We start from the raw sequence: 26,481 nt of genomic DNA on the forward strand, positions 1-26,481 counted from the left end.
GCATGGATGACCAGTAATGGTCATCTATGGAACGAACTAACTAATAAATTGATTTTGTCTGTGCGTTGTGTCTTGGAATCTGTGAATGTGTGCTTCTTGTTGATTGAATTAACTGTGAATGTTAAGTTGAACTTGTTGAATGTGATGATGCAATTACGTGTACTATAAATGTGTGTTTGAACCTTATTATGTGCAATGTGTTGGCCAATTAGTTTAAATTATGCAATTTGTAAATGTCTGGGTGTATCATGTGGATGTATGGGTGTGGTGCTAAATTAATAAGAATGGGTTGGTTTGTGTATCGTGGGATTGACTCAGGGTAGACAATGATCTTTCTAGTATGAGAAGTATTCTAAAATTGTCGGGTAAAGCTGGGGACCTTTGGAAAAATTTTAGAAAAGCGAAAAACCCTAGAAAAATTTTGGCCAAGTTTGGTTTCCGTTGTGACCGGTGGAGCGGGATTATTCCCACCAGGGCGGGACCGTCAGAGCGGGATTTGGCGGGATGAGGCAAGGCAGAACCTCAGCCTGCCTCCCCTATTTTTCTAAACTGTCTGATAAGACCCAAGATGATATTCGAACAAACCTGACGACCCCAAACAGTGTTCAGCAACAAAAGTATATAGATCATAACACGTTAAGATTAAATATGAAGCTACATCAGACAGCAAAAACTAACATCCGTGTGCTACAAAAACTTAAGAGAGTCGAAATGATAAAACAAGTTGTCTCGAAATTTACAAGCCAAAGGGGTGAAACAACAAACCAACTCAAGAACCCTGCGACCGAGAGGTGTTGGTGTCGGAATCTAACTCCTCTGAGGGCACCTGGCCGGTCATGGCCTCCTCCAGACTCGAAAACTGAACGAAATCCCCCTTCTCCACTATGGGAATCTCCTGCCCGAGAGTGATGTAGGTAAACATGATCTTCACTGTCTTCCAGAGCTGAACTAACAGACGGTCCCTCGCGAGGTTCTTCCTCCTCTCATGGCGTAGCTCGCGTCAGAGTCTCAAGCTCTAGGGCAGTGTTGCGGGGAATCGGAACGGTGGGGTGGTAGGGCACCCCATATTCATCCGCACAGCTGCCAAGTCCTCCTCTACCTGTGACGCTGAAAGTGGGGGACGAGTGTCGTCGCCTCCCTCTTCGTCCGACCCTGTTGCCGCCTGACTGCTGCTAGCCCTGTGGGTCCTCCTCATCTTGCTCCTGGACGTGGAACCATGTCTAACAAAAAGAGGGTGGAAAGGGGGATCCATGGGAAATACCTCATTAATGTCGAGGAGCGGCACTCCCGCCCGCTTTCACATCGCGGTGATAAGTCCAGGCAGGAAAAATGCTTTCTTGTTACCCTAGTAGAACATCTTCCATTCTGAAATAATCTGCTCCCCTACATTTTGCTCAATGCCCTGCACCGCGCACGCCACCACCAAGGCTCGAGGGAACGTCATGTCCATGCAGTTGCCCGACGGGCGGACCCTCCTAGTCACCAAATATAGCCACCTCTTAGCATCGGGTGACCAGTCAGCACTAGTAATACCCTCAACAGAAGGCCAATAGACTCTGTCCGGACGTGTAGGCTCCACCAGAGTTTCCCTCAACCATTCCAAATCCATCTCCCTCAGTTTGGCCTCGTACTCAGCGTTCGAGACCTCTGGCAACTCTAGTACTTCATTTAGGTTGTGGCGTTCAGAGAGATATCAACCCCCCGAATGCGGATGATGGGGCTAGGGTCGTCCCAGTAGACGGTGGACGTGATAGCATAGAACTCCCACACCTAATCAGCTCGTGCGGCAGGGGGAGTCTCGATCCTCGGAACCCATCCAAACTCCATAAGGCGAGTATGAAGGGCATGCGCCTTCTCCTCTAGATTCACTAAGTGGAAGCCCCTCTCACAACAAAACTTAGTGTTAAGTCATGGAACTCTCTCAACTAGTGGCGCCGGGAAATCGGATGAAGGGCAAATTCTCCTCATTTAGACCTGCCATTAGATAAGTCTGCAAGTGATGTAAAATATAAGTTAGAACATGATGGAAATAGATAGTGCAAGGGTTGAATGAGAAGAAAGGAAATTCTGAATTAAGGGATGCAGGCCACTGGTCTGGCATATCCTGCCACAGCGGCCAAAATCCCTCCAGGGAGGGATTATGGAGGCCGCCACAACAACCTTTATCTGTGACGAACAACATATGTGTTTATGGCATCTCTTCATCCTCAAACCCTCATTTTCGACAGAATTTCAGCAGATCAGAGTATGTAAACTACCCTAGAACTTAAATATGCAATTATTTTCACAAAATAATCCCTAAAGGATGTCCAAATTTGAGTTTATGCTAAGAAGACCCTTCAACTTACCCAACCCATTTTTGTATCGATTTAACCATAGTTTTATGAAATACTTACGCCCACGACGTTGTGAATACGTTGGGGACGTAAGGGAAGTACCCATGCTACGTTATCCTAACAAATAAAGTAACCTAGTTCATTTTCGAAAACTACACAGAAAACTGCTCCAAATCAATCAGTTATTGTCATGCATTCGTAATTAAGAATGTAATGAAGTAAAAAGAGTAAGGAGCATTAGTATTACCTGGATTTGACGTTCGGAACTAGGGAATTGAGAGAGTTTTTGTGAGGAGAAATGGGAGAAATTTAGAAACTATTCCTCATTCCCCATATATTGTTTCCCGATCTCCCGCCTCAACGGGAGTTCCTCGCCACAGCGGCCCCACCTCAGCGGGAGGGCTCCTGCCCAGGTGGGCCAGACTGTGTAGTTTAAAATGCTTTTGTTTCTTCGTGTGTTGCCGCACTCTTCTCTTAGCTAGTCTTCAAGCATAGTACTTTTATTACGTCAATAAACTAAAAAGTCACCATTCGTTGTGATTCCATAGTGGAATAAGTATTTAATTTTGAAGTAAATCAAAATGGGGCGTGTGATGTCTCGTGCACTAGTCGTTCAGGGACGAACAAGGGGTAAATTGGTATCTATTGTAACGACCCGAACCGTCGTTATTTAGGGAAAAAAAATTTGGGAAAATTTGGGCCATTGTTCCACCATAGCGGGCCAGATGCCACTAGGGCGGAGGCGCCAGGGCGGGGTAAGCTGGCGCCAGGGCTGGATAGGAGAGGCAGAACATAAATTACGTGAAATCCTATTTTTTCCTTCTTCCTAAAATACCTAAATAAGTCGTAAAACACCTTAGAAATCCCCAAAAAGCTTCTGCAAGCTTGGAAAGAAGGGAGAGAGAGATTTCTAGCGTGAGGATGGTGATATCTTGCGGATTCTTGGCCAAAATCACCGTCATAAAGCTCGAAAAATAGGGATCGAAGTCAATAACTCCGTGCAGCTTCTTGGCGCCCAGGTAGACTAGGTTTTATGAATTGAGTAGTTTAAATTTATGCTCACCGCGTAATGTATGTAAATCGATGGTAGGATTCATGCGTAGGCCTTCGTGTACCGAGTGAGTTCCATGGGTAATCCCTAGAAATCAAAATATGTGGGTTTATGCCTTGAGAAGAGAAATTGATGAATCTTGCTAGATCTCCTAGGATTGCCATCGTGAATAGAATTTGTTCAAGAATAAGAGGATGAAACCATGAATTGAACTAGATTTATGAAAGTATGAAAGTATGCTAGATCATGAATGGTAGTGATTGACTTTGGGACCTTATGGTGAATTATGATTAAACCCTAGAAAGAAGCCTTAGATGATGAACTAGGGCTAAGTATGTCGAGGTAATGTTTATATGATAGGTATTAATGAATAATTCATAGGTGATGGTTGTGATTCTATGATTGTGTGGTGTATGTTTTTTCTTGCTTCATGATGATACATGTATGTATATGAATGTTGCATTGTTGATCACACTTGTTGTAAATGAGATGGATAAATTATGGTTGCCTTGAAATCATGACTTAAATGTATGATCTTGAAGATATACTTGTGATTGTGATTGTGGTGTGTTGAATGCATCGGTTGTCACGTTCCGGCATAACTAACTTGGATCGGTTGCCACGTCCCGACATAACTAACTTGGATCGGTTTCCACGTTCGGCATAACTATGGATCGGTTGCCACGTTCCTGCATAATTATTGGATCGGGTACCACATTCTGATATGCTAACAATTTGATCAGTTTGGGTTCCATGAGAGGACCAATGGTTTGATATAAATTGTGTATCTTGATAAAGGTGAAACGGTACTTTGTTCGTAATGATAAGTGATATAGTGATTTTCCGAAGTGGGTATATGTTATGACGACTTATGTTTTATTGTTCTTTGTGTTGAGTGAACTGGTTGCGTATAGTGGAAGGGCAAGGTGTTCAAGGGGCGAGTAATGGATAGCAAGGGTTGTTCGTGTGTTGTAATATGACGAGGAAGTAAGGGCACGGCGTGATTGGTTAGTTGGAATGCTGGTAGGTGTAATTGGGGATTCATTAATGTGTTAGAACGATTAGGCTATGATCAAGAACCTAGTAAGTAGGTGGATCGAGAAAGTGGCTAGTAATTAGAGTACTAGTGTAACTTAGAGGTATTTTAAGAGAGGGAAAAGGTGGAGGAACGAGGAGTTTATTGCATAAATGTACTAGTTGTTTCCTTATATTATGTGGTGGGCGTTGGGTTGACCGATGATGCATACCAGTATGTGTGTTTGTACTGATACTACTCTTGCTATGTCTTTTTGACATAGTTTGGATGCAGGTTGGTGATGTTTCATTAGCTGAAGACGAAGAAATTCTCCTGCAGCTTCTATTCTTCCTTCCGCATGGTGGGAGTTGTGTCATTTATTTATCTTGTCCAGTTGTACTCTTAGTAGCTCTTCTACCTGTTTAGACTAGATCCTTGAGAGTTGTTAAATTACTTTACAAGTTTTAATTAAAAGTTTGTCTATGGATATTATTTTTAAAATCATATTATTATATTTATCTCTGTTTTCTTTAAATTTTTCGCATGTTTAACTATTGGGATATGAGGGTTCTCCTACTTAGGTGTTAGAGTGGGTGCCTGCACGGTCCGGTAGGTTGGGTCGTGACAACCATTTAGCCATAATATTACAAATGAGAATGCTTATATAATGCAAAAATATAACAACTAAAAAAAGTTGAGTTATCAGCCATAAACTTTTTTAACATTTGCATGAATTAAAAAAGATTGATTGTCCATCAAAAATAACTTGAAGTATTTTTAGGAGTTGCATATGGAGGTTATCGATTGAAATGGTGTGAAGTACGCATTATTATATTAGCTTAGTAGCTTACTGCTCTTTTGTAATATTGATAACTTTTTGTTGTTATTATTAGCTACTGATGGGGTAGAGATTGTGATATTTTTGTTGAGTTAAAGTGGATTGATCGTAATGACAACCTTAACGGCTTATCAATTGATTATGACTCGTTCTTGCAGCCTTGTTGACTCCTGCATTTGATGTGTTATCATTTGATTAAACTTCAAAGAGAAACCTTAAAGCTTTTGTTTGAAAGGTATGTTAAGGATTAAATTCCTGTTTTGACATGATTCTGATGGCCTAAGCTTATTATGCATGTATATTATCGTTATTTTCTTTCTTGTTATCCTATTGGGTTAGCTATTAGAATATGATATAGTTTCTATTTGCAGTAGTATATTCCTGACTCAGCGACCTAGAGAGCATGTTATACTCGGTTCATTATTTTGTAGTGACACCCCCTCTGTCTGGGGACACTACATTCATGCATGTATGCAGGTCTTGAGCGATGATCAAATAGACCTGCCGAGTAGCACAACCATCTATTGACTACTTTCTTTCCGGCCCCAAGGGTTGTTAGAGATCAAGCAGGTGGCCTTGACGGCTCAAACATGAATTGTGTGATAGCTAGTTATACTTTATATGAATTGTTGAGAATAATTGTTTTCTTTGTAGAGTTATTGGCAAAAGCCTTGCCAGTCGAGGATTTACTTTTAAGTCGAGATATACTTATTTGTTTTCTTGACCGTATACGATTGCTAGGCCCCACTAGCAAATGGTTTAACAAGAGCATATTAGACCTAAGTTTTGACATTACTAATGACAGATGACAGATCCATCTTACTAATGTTTGGGGCGTGACAATTAATGGGTTAATCATTTAGAAAGTTACAAAGTTTGGCATTGAGTTGACATTGTGAGAATAATGATATAATATTATGCAAGTATAATGTATAAAATATTACTGCTAACAAAAAGGAATGTTGACTTTGACTTGTGACTTTGTCTATGCTATATGGTGAAGCACTACAATTCTGCTGGCACAGCTAATCACATAGATTCAATACAAATAGCCAGTGGCCATGTGCATTCTAATATGTTTCAAGCGTAAAACTTGAGAAAATTATCTATTATTATAAAGATTGATTTGGTGAAAATTAGCCTCTAATTACAACTAGCATTGTATTTAATACAAAGAAGTATCACTACAAAAAAACAAAGATTTTTTCAATAGTAAATCAGTGGGAATTTTGAGCTGTAGAATATGATTTTTTTGTATATTTTTGATCAAATCGGATCACTAGGAAAATGCATGTTGAAAATATATTATCATTGAAATAGTGAAAAAATTTCAATTTTTTTCATATAAAAACATTACTCTCTTTTTTTTCTCACTAATTTAATCAAACCATCTCTGAGAATAACCAATGAACATTTTTCAACAGAAAATTCAGCGAGAAAAAAGTGATTTTTTAATAATGTGCAGAAGCCATCAGTTTATGACCACCATATTTTGACTCGTGACCCTTATTAAATATAAGTCATCTAAACATTGAAAAATGAATAGTTTTTAATAGCAAGGATAAATAGACATAACATAGTAAATTATTCATTGGTATTATAAACGGGACAAGTATTGTTGGACATTCTAAAATAGTATAGTGGACAAGTAAAGATGAATGGAAGGAGTAGTATAAAATAATATTTATATTATCAGTATAATTTAATTAACTTGCAACAGTAAATTACTTACTTATTTTAGGGTTTCTTATTTAACTCATAATTATGAGAAGTTGCTTGTTTTATATTCTAGATTATCAATTCGACTTATTATGAGTAGTTATGTATTTGGTTACTAATTCTACTTATTATAAATCTTATAAATAATATATAGATGATATGTATGGAAGCTTACTATATTATTGCTCTTATTTTTCTTAATATAAATATTTTTTTTTATTATTGGTGTAATGATATTCATATTTTATGCTATCATGTTTTTCAGGTTGTTGTAATTTTATTGAAAATAAATAAATAAATAAATAAAACAACTCTCATAGAAAATGACATTGGCATAAATAGTTTTTTAGATATTCGAAAATATATTTAACTGTTCTTACTTGTTACTACTGCAGTATACAACTACATGCCAGAAAAAGGTGGTTTAATAGTTTTTTATAAACTTACCATTTACCAACATGAAAATCTTTCTGAATGTCATTAATCTTGAATCTAATATGAAAAAACATTCAAAGTAATTGAAGAGTTTATTGCATTCCAAATGATTGATTGCTGTCATCCAGAAAGTAAAAAAGTTGGTATTTGGATCATGTGACAATTTTGTCAAAAAATTTAATCTATTAAAGAAATCACACTTTTATTTATATAATTATGTCGAAATAATATGTCATCTCATGTGGAAGCCTGATTCTTTTATACGTAAGCTAAGCACATAAAAAATCTTTTAAATAATGAATTGTAGTGAGACTCAAACGCAACACCTCTCTGCTTGACACCATGATAAATTGTGTTACTAAATTCCATTGTGTGACCATCCTAGTGAAACAATTCAATAACACCGACTAATTCAAATTCATACCACGCCGCATAAAATTGAGATATTCCTTGGACGTCATTCATAAGGATCACCACCAAATTCCCAAGGTGGAAGGAGCTAGCTCATGAAAAGTGTTTGAAGTCCTGAATAAATTCATACTTCATATTGGACAACCTGATATCCTTTGTATTTTAAGTATTGCAACACATTCATCTCATCTAAAAATTTAAAAGTGAGTATAGTTTCTCTTATTTTATGGTCAATTAGCATGTAAAAAAGTAAATCAATTTATGTAATTCACTTTCACTATAACTTTATTTTATTTTTAAAATTTCTGATCCAAAATAAGTTCTAAATATTTGTAATATATATATATATATCATTGGGGATAGGCTTGACACTTATATATCATGTTTATTCATCAAAATGAGAAATATAAAATTAAAATATTTTCCTAATATAAAAATATATATTTTTTTAAATGGACTAAAAAATATATCATATAAACAGGGGTAAAGTACTGACTCTTTCAATTACATCCCTAATGATATGTTCAAGTAGGGGTGTACGTGATCGGGTTGGTTCGGATTTTTCAAATATCAAATCAAATCATTTGTGTAAAAAATTTAAATTTATAAATCAAACCAAACTAATAAAATTCGGATTTTTTCGGGTTTTTCAACCTCTGGTTAGTTCGGATTTTTCAAATACCAAACCAAACCATTGTGTCAAATTTTTAAATTTATAATCAAACCAAACTAATAAACCTCGGATTTTTTCAGATTTTTTTATTTTTTCAGTAAAGTTTGCATACAAACATATAATTAACTTGTGCTCCAAATATTTCTTTAGTCCAACCAAAATACAATTATCTAAGCTGTTTCTTAAGAAAATAACACAAAATATGAGATGAGTACGGATGACACTAAAATATTCAATAAAAAATAATAATGAAATCATCATAAAATAAATATTGCAAAGTCATATTGAAAATGATCATAATTTAAAAGTACTAAATCATGCTATTATAAGTTTAATAATTATTAGTTACATTACTAAATATTTAAGGAAAATTAAAATTAGATTATGTATTTTAATTGTCTAAACTAATGTAAAACTAAAGAACAAATATTCAATATTATTGTCATTCTTAGTGTTTAATTGATTTTCTTTTTGCATTAGTATTAATTTGATTTTGATTTAAGTTTTATTATAATTATCAACATCTATGAACTATAATCTTTATTGGACCATTCCGAATTCTAAGTTTTAAACTTGAAATAATATATTAAAAGATAAAAACTATGAAATAGTATAAGAAATATTTTAAAATTATATCAAAGTAAATATTTTTATGTATAAAATAAAATTTTAAAATTACATATATAATGTCGGGTTGATTTTTTTTAGTTAAAACCAAACCAACCCAAATAGTCGGTTTTTTTTTTTTCCAATACCAAATCAAATCAAACCAAACCACTAGTCGAGTTTTTTTTTTCCGGTTTGACTCGATTTGCGGTTTGGTTTGATTTTCAGTTCGGTTTTGTACATCCCTATGTTCAAGACTATAAGTTATACAAAATAGAAGGAGTCATTCTGGTCTGAAGTTTGTCACTTATATTATCAAATTTAGGGAAAAGAGCATGGTATATCTTTTAACTTTGTGATTTAAAATTGATATATGTTTCGTTATAGAAGTGACTGATATATATCTTTATCATTACAAAAATGGCTCTTATATATCCTTATCATTATAAGAATGGCTCTCATATATATATATATATATATATATATATAGCCATTTTTTAAAATGAAAACATTAATTTTAAATTTACTTTTTTTATTTAAAAAAATTCCATATAAGGGTATATGTGTTCCTTCTAGCAAAGTCAAGAGTATATTTGATTTTTCTCTTACAAGCTTTTTCTTTTACTTCTTTTATTCAACGGCTAATTTGAGTTTTATATATATATATATATCTTATAGTTCTATTTGCTTGTCATTATCTAGTAACTTATTCTTATCTAATTTTTTCTTTCATTTTAAGTGTAAAAATATTAGAATTTTTTTAAAAAATATGTATGGAATAGGAGCTATATTGTAATTTCGTCTTTGTATTTGTAAAAAAATTTGGGCATCCATGATAAATTTTACAAGAAAATGAATCAAAAAATAAATTTAGCCATCAAAATAATAAATTTAAAAATATTTTTAAAAAATACAAAAAGTTAATCTAAAATTATTATTTTTCCACTGTTGTTAGACTAAAAGGGTATACCTGACCATTTGTGTAACAGTAAGAATATATATAAACCTCTTTTATAACGAGAGATATATTAGCTCTAAATCACAAATTTGTCAAGGGTATATCATGTCGTTTTCCCTCTATTTTGAGGATGCATGTGAGTTGACTTTGAAAAATTAGAAGAAGAAAAAAAAACAAAGGTAGGAGAAAGATAGAGTAGAGTGACCACTTCAAACTTTGAACTGCCTTCATTTGAGGGAGATAACATCCAAATCCAGCAATGCATGTAATCATATAGTATAAAGTTGTACATACTATAATTGACAGTTCATCAATTAGTAATAATTAATTTGAATATGAGCATATTGTAGTTTAATATTGTTACACGATAGTACATGTCTCTAAGTTACAAAATTATTTTTCTTGTCTAAACTCAACTATATAAATAAGTTTACAACTTCTCCATTATACACACAATTAAAATAAATAATATACTTGCTAGCCTAAGTTTATAGTTTTCCTACAATGTCTGCAAAATCAGCCGTAATTGGAACTCCGGCGGCGGGAGAATGGACCACCGGATTATGTGGTTGTTTTGATGATGCATCGAACTGTAAGAACCCTAATTTTTTCAAAATCAAATATTGGTGATTTTTCTGAATTTTAATCGGTTAGTTTTGATTATTTACAGGTTGTGTCACTTGTTGCTGTCCTTGTGTTACCTTTGGAAGAAATGTTGAGATAATTGATCAAGGAACTACTTGTAAGTTATTGTATTTTTCGTTTTCATAATTTTCCTTTAATGGTTTGTGGAAATATAGCTGAGGCTGAGGGACTCTTGGAAACAGTTTCTCTATCTCAATCGGCAAGGGCGGACTCAGGGGCCTATCTAGAGGGGGTGTACGTGAACCTATACTTCCCTCTCTAGATCACATATAATAGTGCTATATTTTAAAAAAATATTTAAATATAGATGTGTGAACCCCACGTTCAAAGTATCATATAATAATACAATGATGATTGGGTGCACCTCTCTAAGTGAGGATACAAATTTAAGTCTTATATCTATCTTGTCCTTTTGAGTAACATCTCTCCAAGTGGTTATCGGTTACACTTTTGATGTTTTAACTAATTTTTCTTTTTTATTTTTCCTTTAATCTTTCAAAAAATCTAAGTGTGTTATATTGAAAGTTCCTAAAAATTTTAGAACTGTAAAATCTTTATATAATTAAATCAAATGTGTATATTAAAATTTAAAACTAGCTAGTAATATTATATATTTTGGACATATAATATATTTTTAAATTTTAATGGCTCATATTAACCACCTAAAAGTCAAACTGGTAAAATTTATACTTAAGATGCATTTTTTTGTAATCATGCACTCATCTTGCCCAAATTCTAAATACGCCTCTCTGCGGACCCATCCTATATTAAGGGGTGTCGATATAAGAATCTGGAAAAATGAGAACATAGGTTCAAATAAAATTAATGACACAACTTGAACAAGTGAGCTTCCTTTGCTCGTTGGTTTACTCTCAACTGTCGCCGAGTTTGATCCTCAGCAAGCCCTAATTTGAGTTTTACTTTTTGGGGGCTTTTTAGATAAAAGTAATGTTGTAGAGATTCAAACGGTATTGGACACAATGATAAGTTGTACTGTTTTATACTTTAAATAGTTTTTATTAATATAATGTTGTTATATCAATAATTTATTTTTGAATATCGACACGTACAAAATTCTGTGTATGTTACTGTCCATGAGATAGTGATAAGATCTGCATACATTCTACTGGGTATGTTGTGGCGTCGTGACAATATGTATATTCATTAATGACTACATGATAATTTTGCAGCTTGTGTTCATGCTGGTGTAATATACTATTGTTTGGCTCATGTTGGTTGGGCTTGTATCTACACATGCACATATCGTACAAAATTGAGAGCTTTCTTTAGCTTGCCAGAAGACCCTTGTGGAGATTGCTTTGTCCATTGCTGCTGTCTTCCTTGTGCTGTTTGCCAAGAATACAGAGAACTCAAAAACCGCGGTTATGACCCCTCCCTAGGTATAATACATATATTATCATTTTTTAACTTTTTTATAGAGAAATGTTGGGATCGAAATAAGACGTTATACAACTTGAATATTCAGATCCATCTAACGTCACATAATTAATTAATAAAGTGTTTTATTTTGTTTTTTTCTCTTAATTTTATGCTCTTTCTTTCCAAATTTATGTGACACATTATTTTTAGTCCATCTCTAAAAGAATGTCACATTTCTTTAATTGCAAACCATTTAACTTTAAAATTACTCCCTCTATTTCATATTAGCTAGATTTTGAGGCTCTTTTCATTGTTTAAGTTAATTGAATTGTGCAAAGTTTAAGATGAATGTTTGAAATTTTTCTTTCATTTATTGAAGTTCTATATTTTCTAGGAGATAAATTACACTAGTTACAAAGTTATATTTATGATTTCACAAAGAATAATAATGAAATTATGTCCTTGAATATTTTTCTTAAGGGTAATGCTAAATGGCCATAAAATTTGGCCAGAAATTTAAAAAAACTATAATATTTTTTTTATTTTAAAATAAATTGATCTTTTTTTTCATTTTTTAGTTAAAAAGTATTAAAGTTAAAAGGGTAAAAATGTTTTAAAAGGTAAAATAACATAGGTAATATACCATTCTGGTCAAAATAATTTTTCTTTTTTTCTTAATATGTGTGTGTATTCGGTTAATATGAAATAGAAGTAGTACCTCTTTTTTTATCTTTAATGAAATGATTTATCGTCACACAAATGATCAAGTGAGTGTTTTAAATCACAAATTTCAAAAAAAAAAATTGTGTCAAGTCAAATGATATGTCAGATAAATTTAGTGATTATAACACATGCATTGGTTAAATTGATTTGAATTTATGATTGTAAAAAGGATGGATGGCTAACGCTCAGAGATGGAGTCAAGCTGGAGTTACTGTGCCTCCCCATATTGCACCAGGAATGAATCGCTAAAACACCTGCAGGCTCATGTGTTCTACTTTCTTATTTATTCTGTTGTTTTGTATCAAGTGAGAAATGTTTGCTTTAATTTCCTTATGAATAGTTGTGAACCTACCTTGTAGCTCTTAAATTTGTTTACTGCTATAAATAAAGTTCTCTTCTTCTTTCTCAAATCAAATTTTCAAGTAGCACATCAAGCTTATTCTTAATACTCCATTTATCCCATTTTATGTGGCACTTTTCGGATTTCGAGATTCAAACAAGTCTATTTTTTACCGTAAGTTTTTCATAGACTTTTTAAACATTTTGAATTATCAGTTTACAAATATATAATTTTCATTTCAAAAAATTTGACGATTCCATGCGCAAATTGTTGATAAACTTAAACTGTTTGACTCTCGAAAAACAAAAAATGTCACATAAATTTGAATAAAGGGAGTATATAGGAAATCTGAAAGATCAGATAATTATATTTCTATGATTTCATAGAAAGATAGCCCCCAATTAAAGTTGTCCATCATTTTTTGATGGCTTGTATGAGTCCACCACAAGTAATTAAGAGACCAGATACCTTGACAATATTATGAAACACAAAAATAGATACACTTAAAGTAAAGGACAAGGAAGTTTACTTGGAAACCTCCTTAGTCAAGGGATGAATAACCAGAATCTATCTCACAAAATTTAACCAACAACTTCAAAAATCAGAGAGTCAAAATTCAGATTACAAGCTCATGTAACCTAGAAATTAAACTCCTAATCTCTCCCCTTGTAATAACCCTATTACAAAATGAAACAAAGCAACAATTCTATTGCCCACAACACCAACCAACTCTAGTTGTTATAGACTTCAACAAACTCTTTAAAGCTAAATATGGCCATGAACGCAATAAACTAGATGTAAATGAAATGATCTGAATTCCTTTATAACACAGGAATAAATCTTATAATGTTAGGACTTAAAACACAATTCACAATCAAAACAACTTAAGACACTTTCACTGAAAGCTCTATGAGGTTCATTGTTGTTTTCGTGAGTTTATTCTTCTTTTGAGAAAAAAATGACTTTTGCTTTTTGGAATCTTGTTATGCAAAAATTAGGTTGTTTCTTGTCAAAGTGTCACGACCCAAAGTATACACTAAACGTGACATGACGTATAAGACCCCCAGAGGTCCTACACAAGCCACTTGATATACATACAACACAACATAAAAGACAAAAGTAGAAAGTCTCATATCATAAAAGAAATTGACATAAAATTGGAAGTCTAATCACATCTTGACAAGCCAATCTAATATATCAAAAGAGTGGTTGTAACATAACTCATATACCATGTACAACAACTTAAAACTAAAGACATAAGAAAATATAGTAAAAATGACACGATCCTCGGAACATGAGTACTCACCAAGTCTTCAATAATCAACCAATCAACTAGCCACCAGCGGGAGGAGAAGAATCATCGAATCCTTCAATATGAGACAATGAAGGCACAACTATGAATTAGTACATGAAATGTACTAAGTATGAGGAATATGCATAAGAACATGAAACATGATCATAAGGGGATTATGTGTACTAGTTAATCATTAGTGTATTTAGTGTTTTTCAAAATGTATAGTCAAAAACTAGGTAATGTTGGTATGCAATTGATATCGACTGAAAAATTTAGTCAAATCTTAGTATGAAATTGGTATACATTTGGTATCCAACTTATATCTCAGTGGTAAAATTTAAAAAATAGCATGTAATTGAGATTTCAATCGAAATAGCCAACTTAAAACTAGTTAATGTTGTATCTAATTTGTATACATTTGGTATCGAACTGAAATCCCATTGGAAAATTTGAAAAAAACAACATGTAATTGAGGTTTCAACCGAATTAGCCACCTAAAACTAGTTAATGTTGTACCCAATTGGTATACATTTGTTATCTAACTAATATCCAATTGAAAATTGAGATTTCAACTAAATTAGTCGGCCTAAAACTAGTTAATTTTGTACCCAATTGTATAGATTTGATATCAAACTGATATCCCATTGAAAAAATTGACAAAAAATATGTCATTGATATTTCAACCGAATTAGTCAGCTTAAAACAAGTTAATTTTATATCCAATTGGTATACATTTGATATCCAACGGATATCCCACTGGAAAAATTGAAAAATCAACATGTACTTGAGATTTCAACTGAATTAGTCAGCCTAAAACAAGTTAACGTTTGGTATCCAACTGCTATCCCATTGGAATTGTAAAACGAACATGTAATTGAGATTTCAACCAAATTAGACAACCTAAAACAAGTTAATGTTGTATCCAATTGGTATCCATTTGATATCCAACATATATCCCACTGAAAAATGAAAAAACCAAAATGTAATTGATATTTCAACCAAATTAGACAACCTAAAACAAGTGAATGTTGTATCCAATTTGTATACACTTGGTATCTAACTTGAAATTTTAGAACAAAGACTAAAAATAAAAATGTATGAAAATGGTATCCAACTGGTATAAATCTGACAATGTAAAATAACACATATTATATATTGTTGTCAAAAACTATAGCAAAAGAAATATACATCATCCAAAAAATCAAAACATGTAATAATTAAAAAGTCTAAACTACAATCAACTATTTCAAAGTTCATTCCCTTGGTCTTGGTGTAGGATAATTGGTAGTATCTAGAGCATGTTCTTTTGTTATGCGGGATCCACCAAATTTGCTAGCAACAGTTCCAGTTACTTCACTCTCACTAATTGCGTCATCAGCGTTCTTGCTTCTTCCACACTTTCATATGATTGTGGTGTACCTTTTACGATGGTACTTTGCATCAATGTGAATGCATAAAACCCGGAAATTTTTTGAGCTAAGACTTGAACAATCCTTCGTAGTGAGTAAATTTTTACCAAGGAATTTAAATTTTTCCTAAGTATTAAGGTCAGGTCACTAGATATAGCACCTTGAGTTCCAAAAAAGAATTAAAGAGAATCCATTCAAGTCATTCCTAGGTTCTTCTAAGTTTTGGGTCAAATTAAAATGACCATAACTCTCAGTACAGGATGAGTTAGATGGGCTACAAGATACTATATGAAAGGTCTTTGAATTATCGTTCCAGCGCCACCGAGTTTGCTAAATGTCGAGTTCGTATGAGGGAGATATTCCCTTTTTAAGTCAGGTTGTCCATTTAAGGAAAGTTACCCGAAAATAGGAGGGGTATTTTAGTCTTTCCTTACCCATACTTATTCTAAACGCGAATTTCACCTAATTATGAGTCTAAACTAATTAGAATCAGTTTCATTCATCTCCAAAGCATTTAGGGTTTTAGAGAGAAGATTCAAGAGGACAAAAAGTTCAAAGTTTCAACCGTTCGTTCAAGAAATTCAAGATTTCGCCAAGAACCTAGTTCTTTGAGGTATGTAAGCTTCCATAGTGTTGGGTTCATTCACCCACATGCCAATTATGATTTATTCAGCATCTTTCATTCTTGAAATTTAAGGATTTAAGTTCTTGATGAGTTCTTGATAAGTGTTCTTGAAGTTTCCTTATCGATTAAGTTTTGATGTAAGATTCTACTTGGATCAACTTCAAATGACCATATCTCTTAGAATATAAAGATTTACAAGAATCATAACCTATCCAATTAAATTTATTTGAATCTACTTTCCAATGCCACCAATTTCGCGTCAATCCAATTTCTGAGTAAAAAGTTATGACTATTTTGGTAACTTATACAATGTTGTTACGAATTAGCCAACGGAAAAACATTAAAAAGGGTTGATTTTGTTTTTTTTTTTACATCCAAGAAAACCCTAAGTGAATTCTTGACTAATAAAAGGTTCAAAACAATTAGATTTTCATATTTTAATCCATCATTCTCTTCTCTCTCAAATCCTAGGGCAAAACCCTAAGGAAAAATCAAAGTAGAAGACTCCGTTCAAGATTTCTTCAATCTTTTTCAAGATTCTTTTTCAAGGTAAGTCTTTCTCCAAGAGTTCCATTCTTTCCAACTCAAATTCCTCAATACAATTATGAATCACTAATGAAAATCATAATTCTTAGCCATAGAGATTTCAAGAAACAAATTCAAGAATCTCAAAAAAGGTTTTCTTGATCGTTTACCTTCAAGCTAGGGTTTCAAGGCTTCTAATCAAGTTCTTCTTCAAGATTCTTCAAGAAACTTTTTCTTCCAAGTATGTAAGGCTATCATTGTGTTGGACTAGTTTGTCCTCACAACCTACATCTACTTCCAGATCAGTAAAAGAGTAATCTGGGATACTTTCGCTAGATTTGAGTATTCTTGAATAAGTTGATTTCGAGTTCTTGAGTTCGTGTTTCTTTTAAAAGTTTTATTCCTAATTATCGAATTGCTATATTGTTATCGAGATCCTTCATATCATGAACCATAACTCTTGAATTCATAATTCACATTTAAGAGAGAGTTAAGAGTAGAGTTCAAGAAAGCGTTTGAGTTCAATTATGAATCCTTTGAGATCAACTATCGATTTGAACTGAGTTTTGAGGAAGTAAGTATGAGAATGAGAAGAGTCGTATACATGAGTTCCATATTATTATTTAGACCCTTGAGTCGAGTCGTTCATGACTATAAATTCTGCATGAACTCCATGAGTATCTTTGAGAGGAGTAGTATCTTCAAGTTCTAAGTCTTGAGTATTGAGTACTTAACCCCTTTTAGAGATTATATTCCTAATCATGGGACTATTACATGTTACCCATGAAGTCTTTGAGTTGAGTAGTTCATGCCTATAATTCCACATGAACCCTATGAGTCGAGCAGTCTAGAGTTGAGTGGTATCATTGAGTCTTGAGTTCTGAGTACTGAGGTTCTTTATTGCTATTGAGATCTTTAGCATCTTGCTATTTGAAAGAGCTAGAAAGAATTAGAATTGGAAAGAGTCATGTTAGGAAAGAAGGAAAAATTTGGAAAATTGGTTAAGTTAAATTAAGTTTGAGATTTTAGTCAAATTAAAATGACCATAACTCCTATATCAAGATAATTTAGATATTTTCTCAGATACTGTAGTAGGAAAGATCTTGGAATTATCTTTCCAACGCCGCCGAGTTTGTGCGATTCCGAATTTGTATGAGTGAGATATGCTCATTTGAAGTTGGGTTGTTTGGAATGGTATTTTGGTCTTTTACATACCCAATTAAATAATTTAGTTTATAGTAATTTCTTAGGGGTCTAAACTGAAGTTGGTCAGTTTACTCTTTTGAAATTTGAGATAGGGTTTTGAGAGAAGAGAAAAGAAGAGGAGAAGGAGCAAAAATCGTCAAGAATCGCTTGTGGATTTCGTCAAGGGCTGATCCCTATGAGGTATGTGAGATCACTTAGCATTGGTTTAGTTCACCCACGCGCCAATCATGATTCAATTCAGCGAAGTTGTATTGTTTTGAAAGCAAATCTTATGAGTTCTTGATGATAATTCATTTGAAATCTTATGGGTTCTTGTTGTTGAAGTTCCTTGACTTTGATTCATGAGTTTAGGTGTGTTTTCGAGTAGAATCTTACATATATTGATGGTATAGTTGATTCTAAGTGTTTGGGAAAAGAACCAAGTTGAAATAGGGGGTTTAGAGTTGAAAAACGAAGAAGAAAAGTCGGAGGTCACCTGGGTAGGAGCTTGGGGCGCCGCCCTAGCCAGAGCACCCCAACAAGGGCTTTGAAGTTTGGGCTCTGGGGTGTTGCGCCAGACAGAGCGCCCCAACCCATTCTCTGAAGTTTTGCCTCTGGCGCCCCACGTTGCTCAGAGCGCCAAGGACGCCAGGCTTTCCACCTTTTCCCACTTCTTTCCGTATGAGTTCCTTAGCAACGTACCTAAGTTTTCTAGTCGATTTTTACACTCTAAGGTACATCTAAGCATCATGAAATCATCCATAATCATGAGATCATGAGCCTTGAATCCATACTTCAATTCAAGGAAAGTTAAGAATCAAGTCAAGATGAGTTCAAAGAAGTTCTTAGAGTTCTCCAAAAGTTTTTTACAAATGTTTTAACTTTGTTTTAAGACTTAAGCTTTGATTTGAGTAAAGACTAAGAGTAAAGTTCATTTTCTTCAAAGATTATACGAGAACTAAGTATTTCCAAGAGTTGAAATATTTTCACATTTGAGCAAGAAAGGAAACACCAATTTCCAAGAGAGCTTCTAAGCTAAATTTTGAGTAATTATCTTAAACCAAAGAAAGAGTTTTGTTTTTAAAGTATACGAGATGAGTATATTTTTGGAGTAGTATTGAGCACCGATATGGGGACGCGAGTTCATAATAATTGAAGTCTCCATAAACCATGTAGCCATCATGGGTAGAAAGGATCATACTTTTTCAGATGACTCCTTAGTGCTTTTTAGCATAGACTAGTGGATCCACTTAGTTAAGGCATTCTATATGACGGCAAAGTATAGGACAATTCTGGCAGCGTGGGCAAGACGATATATCATCACTCAAGCTCATAGTGGTGGTTGTCGATTAGAGAAACTCCCATAATATTATATTACTTTATATGTAATTGAGTTGCTATTGTATTTCTTTAATACTTTGAGTTGTCACCTACTGTTTTAAAATGCTTTGAATAAACTGCACCATTATTGTTGTTTTACTTTGCATTTGAGTTGAGTTATTCATGAGTTGAGTAAAGCCAAGGTAAGTGTTCCTTTCAGATTCCTTTCAAGCTTATGTTATTTTTAGTTTTCCCCTCGCATACTTGTACATTCAATGTACTGATGCCATTTGGCCTGCATCATTTTATGATACAGACATAGGTAACCAGGATCAGCATCCAGCGCCTCGTTAATCTAGTTGAGCACTCAGAGTCAGTTGGTGAGCCTTCTTGCTTTCTAGAGGGCTCATTTTTCATTGCTTTAGTATTTCAGTTGTTAGGATGATCGGGGATCTTGTCCCGACATCCCTCATTGTTTTAGAGGCTTCATAGATGAGTAGTTATAGTTCTTTAGTCTTTCCATTTTCAGTTGTATACGTTAAGACTTGGGTTGCCATTTTGGCTAAGTTATTATCTCTTAAGTTATTAGATGAGTTATATTTTGAGACTGTTTCTTATGTTTAATTCTTCCGCTGAGTAAGTAAGCCAGGCCAAGGGTTCGCTTTGGGCCAGCAATGGTTCTCGAGTGCCAGCTACGTCTGGGGTGTAGGCTCGGGGTGTGAAAAACTTAGTATCAGAGCCCAGAGTTCAAGAGTCCTAGGGAGTCTATGAAGTTGTGTCTGTAGAGTCCTAGTAATTGATGTGAAGCGCGCCACATCTATAATTAGAAGGCTGCAACACTTAGGAAAATTACCCCACTTCTTTCACACTTATTTCGTGCGTTAGAGTTTGATCAATAAAAAGTTTCTTCTAATTCATGATTGCGCGTGTTTTCAGTTAATCATTTCTCTATAAAGACCTGTTTGAGGTCGTCCCGCTAGGAGGAACGTTAAGGATCAAGGGGTACCTAATGCACCTAAAGTGCAACCCTAAGGAGAAGTCATGAATGCTGAGTTTAGGGAAGCGATTTGAATGTTAAGCCAAGTTGTGACTAACCAGGTTGGGCAACAAAGAGGAGCTAAACAGGAAGTGGCTGATACTTCAAGGATCCGAGAGTTCTTGAGGATGAATCCTCCAAGTTTTACTGGTTCAAGCACTACTGAGAATCCAAAGAACTTTATTGAGGAGTTGCAAAGGGTATTTGAAGTTATGCACATTGTCGACGCTGAGCGAGTAGAACTAGCTTCATATTAACTGAAGAATGTTGCTAGGACTTGGTTTGACTAGTGGAAGAAGGGTAGAGCTGAGAGAGCACCACCTGCGAGTTGGGCTTGTTTTGAGAAGGCCTTCTTGGGGCTTTTCTTTCCCCGAGAACTGAAAGAGGCCAAGGTACGAGAGTTTATTACCCTTAAGCAAGATTCACTAAGTGTTCTTGAGTACAACTTGAAGTTCACCCAACTTTCTCGATATGCTTCTGAGATGGTTGCGGTTATGAGAAGCGGGATGAGTCTTTTTGTTGCTAGGTTATCTCGTCTCTCAAGCAAGGAGGGCAAGGCAGCCATGTGATAAGTCCACGATTTGGACTCATTTAGGGATTTATTTTAATAGATTTAGTGTTTTCAAATGCATATTTTGTACCAATAACTGATGTAAATCCTTAATTTCCAGGTATTTGGATTGAGGAACAAACCATGGACACTAATGAGCAAAAAGGAACAAGGCAGCTGCAAGAACGAAGAAAAGAAGGCCTGAAGATCACCTAACCCATTGGGCGAGTCGCCGAATGGCCATGATCTCTCCTAATGTTCCAGTATGTCAATCCGTGAAAGAGAAAATCAAGTCGGCGATAGAAAGAAGCAGTCGGTGAGTCACCGAACGGTTCCACAATGCAATGCTATATCGCCCAAAGTTACAGAGCTTGAAGTTGCTGAAGGCCAACATAAAAAGGCAATGGAACTGACCAAAGGGCGGATCACCGAGTGGATCAGCGATCCCGACTTATTGCGCTAAATGGTCCTTCGCAGCACATTTTTGGCGACTATAAATACATTTTTTAATTCTTAGTTTAGTATCTATCAAGCTATCACATCAGACAATATTTTTTTTAGTTTTTCATTATTGAGGAGAACTGAGTTTAGAGAGAATATTTCCTTAGCTTTGAAGATTTCAATTTCTGAGAAATTGGAAGTGGGTGTTGAAGATTCTTCATCTTAGACCTTTGTAAAGACAATATCAATCTTACCCAGTTGATGGAAACACAATTTGGTAACGATTTTTACCTTTTTATGATGTCTAGCTAAAACCACAATTCTTAGAGTGTGATTATGTGATTATGGGTTGATTTAGCTGATGGGTATTGTTAATTGATAGTGTAAATACTGTTTAAAAGTGATTTCATTCAGTAATTGTGGCTTAATCTAAAGGGTTGTAGTTGCAAATACAACTCTACCTTCGTGTTTTTGGTTTGCTCGAGAGAGAGGTGTTAAAACCAAGGTTACTGATTTGATGGTCTGTGGGTATTGGGTTGTTGTGGGTTCAGCTCGAGAGAGTGAACCCTAACCCCTCTTCCACACATTCAGCTCGAGAGAGTAAATGGACTAAAGTGAAGGTTGTTCTTAATTGCTGCTTATTGGTGTTCGAGAGAAACCAATTTGATTCGAGGTAAATTGTTTGAGAGAAAGTTTACCCCTACTAAAGTTTAGCTTATTCACTAATTTACATCTATTCACTATTAATTGCAATCACCCAATTGTCTACCTTAGCCAATAATCAATCACATCCCAAGAACCCATCTTTATACTTGCTATTTTTAAATTATTTGTTGTTGTAGCTGATAGTTGAAACCAAATCCCCTGTTATTTGACACTTGTGTCACCCCAAACTTGAAATATGTTTTTATTCGTAAATATTTTTAGTTATGATTGACTTGAGCATATTCATGTTTTTCTATTAATTCTTGAGTATGTACCACTCCCTGTGGGATTCGACCCCAACTCACTTAGCTGGGTTATATTACTGACTAATGATCGTTGGCACTTAGTATTGGATGAAGTGTCCTGATACGTGAAATCAAAATGGCGCCGCTGCCGGGGAGTGGTGTTACTTGAGAATTCTTAGTTAAGTTGAATATTGTTCTTGTTAATTATAATTGAACTTAATTTTAGTTTTGTTTTGCTTGTTTGTGTGTTGAAACATGAAGAATGAGTGTAAATTGTAACTAGGAACAAATGGATCACCTTCCGTTAGAAGTGATGAGGTTCAAGGAGAACATCCTAACCTTCAAGCAATTAGAAGGTGAGCAAATTCATGAGTTGTGGCTGAAGTTTAAAGCACTGCTGATGAAATGCCCAACTCATGGGATTCCCAATTTATTTCTACTGGAATGCTTCTATAGGAATCTTAGTCCCAGGAACAAAGGATTGGTTGATCAACTTATCCCGAGTGGTCTTATACGACAACCCTATGTGGTAGTAGCCCAACTCCTTGATAACATGGCTGAGGCCAACCAAGAAGTAGAAAGGGATTTCAACTTAGCCATTTTGTTAACTCAGCTAGACGAGTTAACCAAAAAGATTATGGAGTTTGAAGTCTAGGGTATAAAGAAGGATCAATATATTCCTCCTCATGAGCGGAGCGAGCCTAAAAACAATGAGGACGGACAAGTCGAAGCAATGCTCACACTTCTTCTCCACAAAGTCAATGAGCAAGATAGAGTACTGGAAGTGTTACGGGAGAATGTTGCAAAGATAAATCAAATGATTGCATCCCACTCCACGTCTATTCAATTGCTTCAGACCCTCATGGGTCATGCGTTGTCCCGACTCTACCCCAGGCAAAGAGGAGGACTACCTAGTGACACTATGGCAGATCAAATGAATGAGGTTTAAGTGTGGACGTGCGTCGTGCCACGATGTTAATTAAGGCACTACTTGGGACGCAACCCAAGTTTTATTTTCTTTCTTTTTCATTTTGGAATAATGGTGTGTTGAATGTGCAGGTCAAAGTGTGGAAAATGGTTGAAAATTGTAGGTTGGCGAGCTAAAGGTCCAGTCGGCACATCGCCGAAGAGGTCGGCGACCCTGACCTAGACCGCCGTTGGACTCAAGATAACTTTAAATTGGAGTCTATAAAACTCGACGAGCCCAAGAAATTATTGGCGAATCGCCGACTAGGTCAGCCATCGCGATCTAATCCACCGTTTGGACCCCCACATCAACTGAAGGTCCTGTAAAACTCGGCGAGGTAAGTGACCACTTGCGTGTCACCGAGTGGGTCGGCAAGCACGACTAGAGTTGCCGAATGGGTAAGAACTGGACGGTTTCTTAAAAGGCCAAAGGTTTAAACTTCTAACTCTTTCACTTTACCTCACTTTTGAACTTCCCAAACTCACACCCGCACTTTAGTTTCTATATTTCTTGCATTTGTAGAGTGTTTTAGTCATTGATTGTGTGTTCGGAGAGGATTACATTGCCGCCTAGCATTACAAAGTATTTTAATCGGCATCAAAGGTTGGTTTTACGAACCTCGAGTTTATTTTTAGAATTTTGTACTCATTTGCAATGATCTTATCTTAGTGATGTGTGTTGGGCCTCTCTGATCTTAATTGTTGTTTGAATTCCTGTTTCAATTTGATAATCTTGCCCGTGATCAGTAATTTTATGACTTAAAATTGGTTAGAATTTGTGGGGTTGTGCTTGCATGTTGTTGGGTCTAGGCGGGTGAAGTCTAAGTAACCTGTAGTTGTGCCAAATGACGTAAATTGCCCAATGATAGAGCGGGTGACATCATTCTTAAGGGCAAAAGTAGTTAAATGGACAAATTTGGTAAAATTGGGAGAAGTCTGAGTATCCCGGGGTGATGGGTGTAATGGGTCTTGCTTTAATTTGACTAGTGCATGCTTTGATTTTGTTTTCGGGGGTTGCGGGGTTGAATTAGAGAAGTTGGGTTGAAAGTAGGCACGTTGGGTCATTCGCCCATCTCGCCTTTAATTTCATGTTATACTTGTTGTTTGACTCTGTAACTTTCGGCGAGAAGCTTGAGGTCGCCGAAGGCACTCGGCGACTCGCCGAAAGTCTGCTTGATTGCCCTTTGTCTGCACCCCTGAACCTTAAATTGCACTGTAACTTTCGGCGGGCTAATCCTTGCTCACCGAATGCTGTTGACGATTCGCCGAAAGGCCTTCCCCTCACCAACATGCCAAATTTTTCTGAGAATTTTGATCCAATCCTTTCGGCGAGCCCGATCTAGCTCGCCAAAGTGATTCGGTGACTCATTGATCGGTTCGACGAGTTTTTCTGCAATTATTTTTTGGTGCTTTTAATTGAAATATTTCTAACTTCTTCCCGATCTTTTGTAGACATGGCTAGACCAAAGGTTGCAGGTAGGAACACGCCACCCCGAAAGAAAGCTAAGGGGATTACACTCAATGAGGATGCAGCTGCATCCAGAGGCAAGGCCACCAAACTTCCCACAACTGGTGGGAAAGACAAAGGCAAAAGCAAGGCACCTGCATCATCAGAGGCCAGCTCCGACAGTGACGACATCTATGCCACTCACCTCACCACTTCTGAGAGTGAGGGTGAGCACCATGATCACCAGACTGTAGCTTCTGAGGATGATGAGCTGATAGCAACACAGAGGGCAGAGCTGCGTTCAAAAATAATGAATGATCCGTCTAGGATCAGAACTCCTCAGTCCACCACTTTTTATCCTCCAGTTCCAAAGCAAGTTGTGGTCCTAGCATCACCAATATAGAGTCCTCCCCCAAAGTCTATGAACAGATTAAAGACTGAGGGGTTGAGGACAATCATTGAAGAGAAGTGTCTGTCCACGGATGGGGTCATTGACGGATACCCAGAGATTATGAGCTGTTTGAAGTCTCATAAGTTCCAGATCTTCACAAAACCCTGTGGCCCGTATATACCAAGCTGGGTTCGAGAGTTCTACAGTGCTTACAATACATTGATACCACAAGGGAAGAAGTCGACAGCTAAATTCAAGCCGGTTGACTATGTGGTCATCAGGGTAAGAAAGTGCAGTGTGATTTTACTGCCATTAACGTAAGACTAGAATGTACTACGAGGCTTAAGGATGACTGTCTCCACAAGATTAGGATGACGACTCTGGAGAACATGAAGAAGTGGTTGGTTCTGTTGATATCAGATGGCACTCCTAAGTGGCTTGAGTTTGGAGCAGCTATTGAAAAGACGGACCTCAATGTGGCAGCGAGGTATTGGTTTGGCTTCATCAGTAGCATGATCATGTCCTCCGAAAACGAGTCTATTCTTCGCCACGCCAAAGTAACCTATTTAGTCTATCTCATTAAGGGGTTAAGGTTGAACTTGGGGATGATTATCGCAAAGGAAATGCTCATGCGGGCCAAGCAGCGCCAGACCTCACTTTCCTTTTCGGTATTGATCACCAAGTTGTGTAGACGGGTTCGAGTTCCAAAGAGATGCAAAGAAGGATGTGGAAGTGATTCCCACATCCTCTACTGATATTCGAAGGATTGAGGTAGAATATTTAAGGATCAAGCTGAGAAGAAAAAGGTAGCCTCGGTGGACTCTTCCCTAGATCTGGACACAGACTCACTACCTACAGAGGCATTTTTGCCTACTCTGGCCCCTGGGCCCTCAGGTACTTCTAGTGCTGTACTTTCTGACATCCCTAGTTCTTCTGCTACTGCACTTCCTCCTAAACCTGTTGCTGCTACTATTTCCCGGACCTCTCTCACTCAGGCTGCACTACTCCGGATGGGGCAGCTTGCCCATTCTACCTATCGTCGGGCTGCCAAACTCGAGGCCTCCATTCCGGGCATGATTCAGACTGCCTTGGCTGATGCTGTGACACCATTAAGTGCTAAGATTGATGCCCTTGCGGCTAGGATAGAGGTGTGTAAGCGTGACCAAGGGGCCACCGAGGAGGTGACAACTTTGAAGGCCGTTATTGCTGCAT

The 26,481-nt window shown here is 35.9% G+C and overlaps 1 protein-coding gene across 1 annotated transcript; it reads left to right on the top strand.

Moving 5' to 3' along the window:
• Positions 1 to 10,505: 10,505 nt before the first annotated feature.
• On the top strand, positions 10,506 to 13,090 carry LOC125830135 (cell number regulator 2-like). The gene is made up of 4 exons (XM_049509337.1): positions 10,506 to 10,634; positions 10,713 to 10,784; positions 11,878 to 12,087; positions 12,960 to 13,090. Exons 1-4 carry the CDS (start codon positions 10,547 to 10,549, stop codon positions 13,037 to 13,039), a joined length of 450 nt encoding a protein of 149 aa, XP_049365294.1. The 5' UTR covers positions 10,506 to 10,546; the 3' UTR covers positions 13,040 to 13,090.
• Positions 13,091 to 26,481: the final 13,391 nt, after the last annotated feature.

Source organism: Solanum verrucosum, unplaced genomic scaffold (assembly GCF_900185275.1).
Source record: "Solanum verrucosum unplaced genomic scaffold, falcon-dt-bn FXZP01000024.1, whole genome shotgun sequence".
NCBI lineage: Eukaryota > Viridiplantae > Streptophyta > Magnoliopsida > Solanales > Solanaceae > Solanum > Solanum verrucosum.